Below are 10,265 nucleotides of genomic sequence, written 5' to 3'. Positions count from 1 at the left end.
TTGTCGTAAAAACCCATCTGGTTCACTGAGGTCCTTTAAGGATGGAAATCTGCTGTCCTTAACTGGTCTGGCCTACATGTAACCCACAGCAATGTGGTTGACTCTCAAATGCCCTGTGAAATGGAGGGCAGTTGGGGATGGGCAGTAAATGCTGTCCCAGTCGGCGACGCCCACACCCCGTTAAAAATGAATTTAAAAAAATAGACTGGCCTGTTTGTGTTTTGTGTATCTCATGTATTCATAGAATCCCTACAGTGCAGAAGGAGGCCTTTCAGACCACCCCACCCAGGCTATTCCCGTAACCCCACATATTTACCCCGCTAATCTCCCTAACCTACACATCTTGGGACAGAAAGGGGCAACCACCTAACCCGAACATCTTTGGAGAGTGGGAGGAAACTGGAGCATCCGGAGGAAACCCACACAGACATGAGGAGAATGGGCAAACTCCATACAGACAGGTAACCAAGGCTACAATCGAACCCAGGTCCCTGGTGCTGTGAGGCAGGAGTACTAACCACTGTGCCATCCATGTAATTCTTTGTAAACTTATTTTGCAGGAAATAGAAGAGGAGGATTTGCAGTCTGGACAATCAAATCTCACGTCAGACAGAGTCAATCAATTCATTGGGATTTGAAGGTTTGTACATCTGAAGGGATTTAATTGACCATCTCAGTTGGAAACTGGTGAGAATCTGTTTCCTTGCTCCTCCTGTGGGGAGGGATTGATACAGCTGGAAAACATGCTGACATGACAGCGAGCTCGCAATAGTGAGAGTTCATTCACCTGCTCCGTGTGTGGGAAGAAATTCATGTGTTCGTCCAACCTGCTGGCTCACCAACTCGATCACATTATTCAGAAGCCTCTTCAAAGCTCTGACTCTGGGGAAAGCATTGAAACCTCTGAGGAACAGGCCCAACACCAGCTCCTTCACACTGACGAGAGACCGTTCAGCTGCTCCCACTGCGGGAAGAGGTTCAGCCAGTCCTCCCGCCTTGCAGAGCACCAGCTCCTTCACACACACGAGAGACCGTTCAGCTGCTCTCACTGTGGAGAGTCATTCAGCGACTCAGTGCATCTCACTGAGCACCAACCAGTTCATACCAAGGACAGGCCATTCAGCTGCTCCCAGTGTGGGAAGAGATTCACTCAGTCCTCCCACTGCACCGTTCACCAACTGGTTCATTCTCAGAAGAGACATTTTAAATGTTTTAAATGTGAGAAGACCTTCAAAAGAAGGATTAGTCTGCTGAGACACCAGGACACTCACACCGGGGAGAAGCCGTACCCCTGTTCTGTTTGTGGGAAGAGATTCGCTCATTCATCTCATCTTCTGACACACAAGCGAGTTCACACTGGGGAGAAGCTGTTCATCTGCTCGGTGTGTGGGAAGGAATTCACTCGGTCTCACTATCTTCTGAGGCACCGGCGAGTTCACACTGGGGAGAGGCCATTCCTCTGCTCCGTGTGTGGGAAGAGGTTTCCTCATTCATCCCAGCTTGTGATACACGAGCGTGTTCACACAGGGGAGAGGCCTTACGTTTGCCCTGTGTGCGGGAAAGCATTTGCTTCTTTACAACACCTGCTGAAACATCGGCCTGTTCACACCGGGGAGAAGCCATTCTCTTGCTCCATTTGTGGCAAGAGATTCACTCAGTCGTCTGACCTGCTGAGACACCAATACATTCACACAGGGGACAGGCCGTTCACCTGCTCTGTGTGTGGGAAGGGATTCATTGGTTCATCCTGCCTGCAGACACACCAGCGAGTTCACACCGGGGAGAAGCCATTCACCTGCTCTGTGTGTGGGAAGGGATACACGCAGGTATCCAGCCTGCAGAGACACCAGCGAGTTCACACTGCGACAGAACCGTTCACCTGCTCTCAGTGTGGGAAGGGATTCACTGATCCATCCCACCTGCAGAGACACCAGCGAGTTCACACCGGGGAGAAGCCGTTCACCTGCTCTGTGTGTGGGAAGGGATACACTCAGGTATCCAACCTGCAGAGACACCAGCGAGTTCACACCGGGGAGAGGCCGTTCCTGTGCTCTGTGTGTGGAAAGGGATTCGCTCAGTCGTCTGGCCTGCTGAGACACCAACGCATTCACACCGGGGAGAAGCCGTTCACCTGCTCTGTGTGTGGGAAGGGATTCACTGATTCATCCTATATGCTGAAACACCAGCGAGCTCACACTGCGACAGAACCATTCACCTGCTCCCTGTGTGGGAAGGGATTCACTGATCCATCCCGCCTGCAGAGACACCAGTGAGTTCACACTGGGGCAAAACCTTTCAACTGCTCCATGTGTGGGAAGGGATTTAATCAGTATTACAGCCTGCTGAAACATAGACGACTTCATGTGTGACCGGCAACGTTGGATTCTGTTGTTTCTGCGCCCTGAGATAAACAATAACAATTGGATCAATAGTTGAGGCAGTGGCACAGTGGAATTATCACTGGACTCAGGGTAAGGCTCTGGGGACCCAGGTTCGAATCCCACCACAGGCAATGGTGAAATTTGAATTCAATTAAAATCTCGAATTAAAAGTCTAATGACAAACCTTAACCATTGTTGATCGTCGTCAAAACCAATCTGGTTCAGTAATGTCCTTTAAGAAAGGAAACCTGCTGTCCTTACCTGGTCTGGCCTACATGTGACTCCAGACCCACAGCAATGTGGTTGACTCTCAAATGCCTTCTGAAATGGAGGCAGTTAGAGATGGGCAAGAAATGCTGGCCCAGCCAGTGACGCCTATATCCAGTAAAAATGAATTAAAAAAAGTTCCTCAGTATCTCGGTAACCTCCTCCAGCCCCACAACACTTTGTGTAAATACAAGTTGTTGATGATTATGCCCTGAGATAGAAAATGTGAACCCGATTCCCCTCGTCCACCAACACAGCAACTTCTTCATAAAAATTGAAGCACATGGGATTGGGGCGAATGTATTGAGATTGAAAACTTGTTGGCAGACAGGAAATAGAGTAAGATTAAACAGGTCTTTTTCCAACTGGCAGGCAGTGATTACTGGGGTAATGCAGGATCAGTGCTGAGACCCCAGCTAGTCACCTGCCATGGGTCTTCTGTTTTTTTCCCCCCGTTTACAATGCATCATTTTTAAATTGTTGCTTCTTAATATTCTGATTTAAAACCATGGATAAGCTCAAACCACTTTTGGATAACCTGTGACTCCCTGATCAAGAATCTTACCGACCATTGCATGCCATTCTGGTCACCGTATTATAAAAAAGATATCTCGGCACTGGAGAAAGGTACAGAGATGATTTTTAATGATGATATCAGAAATGTAGAAAACAGCTCACCACCACCTTCTCAAGGTCAATCTGAGGTTAGCAATAAATGCTGGCCAAGCTCGCGATGTCCACATCCCATAAATGATTTTTAAACTGTGTGTTTGGTTATCTATCAGGAAAGGATTGACACGCTCACGCTTTCTTGAAAAATTAAGGCTGAGGAGTAACCTAATAGAGGGCTTCAAAATTATAAAATAGTTTGAAATAATGTTTCCTCTTGTGCAGAAGGGCAAAACTGGAGACCATCAATACAAGACAGTCGCCAAGAAACCCAATAGGAAATCCAAGATAAATTTCTCCACCCAAAGAGTGGTGAGAATATGGAAATCATGACCGCAGGGAGTGAAATGAACAGTATAGATGTCTTTCAGGGGAAGCTCAACAAGTATTTGTGTGTGATTTTATAATTCATTCGGGATTTATTTCAAAAAAACTAAGAACAGTAAGGTAACAGGAGATATTTTGAGGTATCTGAGAGTCTCTCTGTGTGTGAGGGTGTCTGTGAGTGTGTGTGTGAGGGTGTCTGTGAGTGTGTGTGTGAGGGTGTCTGTGAGTGTGTGTGTGAGGGTGTCTGTGAGTGTCTGTGTTACTTCTCATTGGTTTCACACCAACCTTCCTCTTTCTGAGCAGACATTCTGGCCCCTGATAAACCCATTGAGTGATTTGAATGGTACAATTCAGAGATTCTTCATCCAGGGTAAAACCACGGGCTGACTGTGTGCTGTGTAAAACCTGACATCTACACAACCTAATCCCACTTCTCCTGGAACAACGTGAAGTGACTACAATTTTCCAGATTGATTTCTTTGCTCTCAATATTATTTCAGATAGTTCATAAATTCCATGAGTACGTTATCCTTTAACACACCTATGGTGTCCAGTTTAAAAACTTCCCTCAGTCTGACCAACATATAGCAATGGGATTGCTGCTATTACAGGAATCCATTCTGTAAATCTGATTCCTGGCTCTCTGGAGTAATGCATTGATCCAGACCTTCCCACTTAACACCAATCCATATCCCCATTTGAGTTCCAGATTTTAACATGATTTCTCAAAACGCAGGCAGCAGGGTGGCACAGTGATCAGCAGCGCCAGGGACCTGAGTTCAATCCTGGCCTCAGGTGTTACAAGGAAGCTTACATTAACACTGCAATGAAGTTACTGTGAAAATCCCCTAGTCGTCACGCTTGGGGCCTGTTCAGGTGCACTGAAGGAGAATTTAGCACGGCCAATGCACCTAAGCAGCATGTCTTTCAGACTGTGGGAGGAAACCTGAGCACCCAGAGGAAACCCATGCAGGTACGGAGTGAACGTGCAAACTCCACGCAGTCACCCAAGACTGGAATTGAACCGGATCCCTGGCACTCTGAGGTAGCAGTGCTAACCACCGTGCCACAGCTCTCTGTGTGGAGTTTGCACGTTCTCCCTGTGTCTGCATGGGTTTGCTCAGAGTGCTCCAATTTCATCCCACACTCCAAAGATGTGCAGGTTAGGTGGATTGGCCATGGCAAATTGCCTCTTAGTGTATGGGTTGGGGGAATTAATGGGGTAAACACATGTCACACAAAATCCTTCTTCATCTCAAACTATAAATCTCTGTCCCCACAGACTCCCTCCTTCCTAAAGTAAAGTTTATTTATAAGTCACAAGTAAGGCTTACATTAACACTGCAATGAAGTTACTGTGAAATTCCCCTAATTGCCACATTCCGGCGCCTGTTCGGGTCAATGCACCTTACCAGCATGTCTTTCAGACTGTGGGAGGAAACTGGAGCACGTGGAGGAAACTCATGCAGGCCTATTGATACGATTGATTGTAACACTAATTTATCCGACTATCCTCCTCCTTTTTCCCCAGTTCTCCTCCCCTGAAGGTGCTGACTCTCGGGATCAGTTTCACACTCACCTGCTGCCTTCCCCAATATCACCCAAGTGTCTAAATCTTTCCACCTGAAGTTAACAAACTGTTTTGTAAAGGGGACATCCCAATCCAATCCAGTGACTCCCCACATGTACTTTGTGTCAGGGTGGGGTCACTGTGCCCCCCACTCCCACTTTCCATCACAGTCCCAGGAGTTTAGAGACTGGGATCCGGATGAGTAATGGCGGCCGCAGCTCCCACAATCGCCCACGATGGAGAAACCACTCTATCCACCACGCGGGCGGGCCACATTGGACTGCGCATGTCCAGAGGAGAGGGGAAGCTGCACATGTGCAAAGAGAGCTCACCCCCTGACCTTCATGCTGAAGTGTTGACCAATTGAAAGGGTTGGAGGACCGGAAGGACTCTGGTCCTCCAGTCAATCAGAGCGCGGGCGTTTTATGAATGAACATGGAGATGCAGTCAGACAAAATCTTCCTGCTCTCTCTAATATCTGTGAGTAAAACACTTTATTTTCTCCCCCTTTCAATTTATTTTCTCATTCTGGGGAAAATTGGGGACTTGCAGCAACTGAAGGGAAAGGAAGTGAATCCAGTCTGTATATTCCACACATTGTTAGTCCACTCAGATAGACATATATCTGTCTGGCCGCCTGCATGGAGATTTCCAGCTCTCTGTGTCCAGGACAGGAAGCAGTGAGCATGGATCTGTCAATCAGCCTCAATCAGCACCTTCAGGAGAATTGGGAGGGTGAATATTAGGTACAGCAGAGTGAGAATGGAGGGAGAGTGTGTGGGATGGAGATTTACAGCTTTTGGGGAATGAGGGATGAAAGAATGTTCCACAGAAACTAGAATTGTCTGTTCTGAATTTCTATCCTGTAATGACACTGATGATTTTTATAAACTTCTTTTACAGAATATCAAAAGGTGAAGATTTATAGACAGAAATCTCAAACCAAACGTCACATCAATATCTGACAGAGTCACTCAATTCATCACGTCCTGAACATCATCAGCCTTTGTATCTAGAAGGAGAAATATTTCTCTGTTCTTTTTGCTTCTGGAGATTTTAAACATCAGCGTGACTGAGAATTTACCAAGTTTCACGCACACACCCGAGTGAGAGTGTTCCAGTGCACTGACTGTCGAAAGAGCTTTAACCAGTGAAAAAAACATTGCGGCATTCACAGCGGGGAGAGACTGTACCTGTGTTCTGTGTGAGATTCAACATTGTTTAACCTGGAGAGTCACAAGGACACCCACACCATGGAGAAACCATGGAAATGTGGGGATTGTGGGAAAAGATTCAGGTTCCCATCTCAGCTGGAAATTCATCGACGCAGTCACACTGGGGAGCGGCCGTTCACCTGCTCTGTGTGTGGGAAGGGATTCTCTGATTCATCCAACCTGCAGACACACCAGCGGGTTCACACAGGGGAGAGACCATTCACCTGTTCTGATTGTGGTACCGGATTTACTCAATTATGCCATCTGCAGACACACCAGCAAATTCACACTGAGGAGAGACCGTTTACCTGTCCTGTGTGTGGGAAAGGATTCTCTCACTGTCCCCATCTGCAGACACACCAGCGAGTACATTCCGGGGAGAGGCCGTTCAACTGTCCTGTGTGTGGGGAAGGATTCACTTGGTTATCCAGCATGCGCAGACACAAAGTCAGTCACACCAATGAGAGACCCTTTAAATGCTCTGACTGTGGAAGAGATTTTAAAAGTTCTCAGGTTCTGATGTCCCACCAGCGCATTCACACTGAGGAGAGACCGTTCAGCTGCTCTCGCTGCTCAAAGAGGTTCAGAAAGTCATCCAACCTGTGGGTACACCAGCAGGTTCACATCAGGGAGTGGCCATTTACCTGCTCTGAGTGTGGGAAAGGATTCAGTACATCATCCCAACTGCTGACACACCAGCGAGTTCACACCGGGGAGAGACCATTCACCTGCTCTGAATGTGGGAAGGGATTCACTCAGTTGCCCAATCTCCAGAGACACAAAGTCAGTCACACCAATGAGAGACCCTTTAAATGCTCTGACTGTGGGAGTGGCTTCAGAAGCTCTCAAGATCTGATGTCCCACCTGCGCATTCACACTGAGGAGAGACCGTTTAGCTGCTCTCACTGCTCAAAGAGATTTAGAACATCATCCTATCTGCGGGTACACCAACGAGTTCACACTGGGGAGAAACCATTCACTTGCTCTGACTGTGGGAAGGGATTCACTCAGTTAACCAATCTGCGGACACACCAGCGAGTTCACACCGGGGAAAGGCCATACACCTGTTCTCAGTGCGGGAAGGGATTCACTCAGTCATCCCATCTGCTGAGACACCAGCAGGTTCACAAGTGATCACAGGGGATGGATGCTGCTGTTAATCACATCCAGGACTGGGTGAGAGGGGTTGGCAGGCTCTTTAACAGAAAGTGAGTCCCTCTAAGGTAATTGGCAAAGGAGCCAGAGAGGGAGATGAGATTTTATTTTTGACTCAGCGATGTTAGAAAATGGGGTCCATGGAGTCAATTAACCCTTTCTCCCCTTTTCCCAAACTCTGAAATGATTCCCAGTGATAACCTTTATTGGTGACAGTGGTTAGATTTTATTCAGTATCAATAAGAGCTGACACAGGCTAATGTCTGAGCAGTCGTATCAAAGTGCAGCAGCATTACCATTACACTCTGGGTAGAAGCAGCATCTCCACGGAAATGCTCTCTGCTCTGCCCCAGATGCATGGCACCAGTCAATTCAATATGTAAAACCTCGACAAATCTCTGTGCTCGGGGAATCCCTTCTTATACTTTTTTACATCACAAAGTCTATGGAGACTGATTTAACCCGATCATTGCCGAGCCAACATTTGAACGGACCAATTACAAAATCATATGGTGCAAAGGGACAAGAGGGATATGAGCCCCTGGAAGGTGTTGAAGATAATTTTCTGCAGCAGTGTGTTTCTGCTCCAATGAGAGGGCAGGCACTGCTGGACCTGGTTCTGGGGAATGAGTTGGCCCAAGTGGATCAAATATCAGTGGGAGAGCATTGAGGGGAGAGTGACCATTGTATTATAATGTTCAGGTTGGCCATGGAAAAGGACAAGGAACGATCCAGAACGGGGATCATTAATCAAGGGAAAGCCTCACCTTCGATAGGATGAGAATGGATCTGAGTCGAGTGAGTTGGAATCAAATGTTGGCAGAAAAGCTGATGGCTGAACAATGGGCCACCTTTAAGGAAAATCTATTGCGGGCAATGTCAGGGTATATTCCCTTAAAGGTGAAGGTTGGAGAACTAAATCCAGGGAACCAAATCATCAAACCTGGAGAGTCACAAGGCCGTCCATACCCTGACGATATGGTGGAAATGTGGGGATTGTAGGAAAGGACTCCATGCCCCCTGTGAACTGGAAACCCATCGACCCAGGCACAGGAGAAAGAGGCGTCCATCTGCTCTGTGTGTGGGAAGGGATTCATTGATTCACCCACCCTGCAGCAACACCAGCGAGTTCACACTGGGGAGAGGCCACTCACCTGCTCTGTGTGGGGGAAGAGATTCAGTAATTCCTCCATTCTGCTGATATACCAGCAAGTTCACACTGGGGAGAGGCCGTTCACTTGTTCTGAGTGTGGGAAGGGACTCAATGACTCATCAACCCTGCTGATACACCAGCACATTCACACGGGAGAGAGGCCATTCCCCTACTCTGAGTGTAGGAAGGGATTCACTCAGTTATCCAATCTGCTGAGACACCAGCGCACTCACACCGATGGGAAAGCCTTTAAATGCTCTGATTGTGGGAGTTGCTTCAGAAACTCTGCCGACCTGAAGATCCACCAGCACATTCACACTGGGGAGAGACCGTTCTGCTGCTCTCACTGCACAAGGAGGTTTCGAACATCATCCAAGCGACTGAGCCATTGGCGAGTTCACACTGGGGAGAGGCCTTTCACCCACCCTGTGTGTGAACATATAGAACACTACAGCACAGAACAGGCCTTTCGGCCGACGATGTTGTGCCGAGCTTTATCCGAAACCAAGATCAAGCTATCCCACTCCCTATCATCCTGGTGTGCTCCATGTGCCTATCCAATAACCGCTTAAATGTTCCTAAAGTGTCTGACTCCACTATCACTGCAGGCAGTCCATTCCACACCCCAACCACTCTCTGCGTAAAGAACCTACCTCTGATATCCTTCCTGTATCTCCCACCACGAACCCTATAGTTATGCCCCCTTGTAATAGCTCCATCCACCCGAGGAAATAGTCTTTGAACGTTCACTCTATCTATCCCCTTCATCATTTTATAAACCTCTATTAAGTCTCCCCTCAGCCTCCTCCGCTCCAGAGAGAACAGCCCTAGCTCCCTCAACCTTTCCTCATAAGACCTACCCTCCAAACCAGGCAGCATCCTGGTAAATTTCCTCTGCACTCTTTCCAGCGCTTCCACATCCTTCTTATAGTGAGGTGACCAGAACTGCACACAATATTCCAAATGTGGTCTCACCAAGGTCCTGTACAGTTGCAGCATAACCCCACGGCTCTTAAACTCCAACCCCTGTTAATAAAAGCTAATGTGTGGATGGGAGTCACTTGGTCATCGGAGCTGCTGGGACACTCGGGCAGTCACACTGATTGGAGCCTTTCTTGATGCTCTGACTGTGGGTGTTAATTGTATCGATTAAGGTGAACTACATGGAGGTTATTGATTGGATCTATAAAGGGACAGTTAGTGACGGTGCCTGGAGTTAGGAGGTATACACCTGTAATGTTTCACTCTGTGAATAAATCTACACCAAATAAAGATTGACTCCATCCTAAAGCTGTCAGGATTATCACATTCATTGCAGCGCAGGTATCTTTCCTCAACTCCAGTAGATGTTCCGACAGTTTCAGGATCCACTTCCTGTTGGAAAGCAGCATCTCAGTAAGTTTCCCTTTGGATCATCGGTTATCCTCACCTGCTCTGTTGTGGGGTAATTTGAGATGGCCAATTATGTTTTAATTTAATGTAAAACTCATGAGGCAGGTATCTCTGTATGTCGTTAAAAAGGGCGGCAT

The 10,265-nt window shown here is 47.5% G+C and overlaps 1 protein-coding gene across 1 annotated transcript; it reads left to right on the top strand.

Annotated features, from left to right (window-relative positions):
- The first annotated feature begins 764 nt into the window (after nt 1-764).
- Nucleotides 765-7,722, top strand: LOC144480708 (uncharacterized). The gene is made up of 2 exons (XM_078200300.1): nt 765-2,264; nt 6,975-7,722. Exons 1-2 carry the CDS (start codon nt 813-815, stop codon nt 7,560-7,562), a joined length of 2,040 nt encoding a protein of 679 aa, XP_078056426.1. The 5' UTR covers nt 765-812; the 3' UTR covers nt 7,563-7,722.
- The last annotated feature ends 2,543 nt before the right edge of the window (nt 7,723-10,265 follow it).

This window comes from Mustelus asterias, chromosome 30 (assembly GCF_964213995.1).
Source record: "Mustelus asterias chromosome 30, sMusAst1.hap1.1, whole genome shotgun sequence".
Lineage (NCBI taxonomy): Eukaryota > Metazoa > Chordata > Chondrichthyes > Carcharhiniformes > Triakidae > Mustelus > Mustelus asterias.
Note: the sequence above shows the minus strand (reverse complement) of the source record. Positions and strands in the feature narration are given on the sequence as shown.

What these genes read in the sequence shown, in the direction of transcription:
- LOC144480708 (XM_078200300.1), top strand. Translation starts at nt 813, where the DNA reads ATGTGTTCGTCCAACCTGCTGGCTCACCAACTCGATCACATTATTCAG. An exon ending in ATCCATCCCGCCTGCAGAGA is followed by an intron (nt 2,265 to 6,974) that starts CACCAGTGAGTT and finishes ATTCACACTGAG; the next exon opens with GAGAGACCGTTCAGCTGCTC.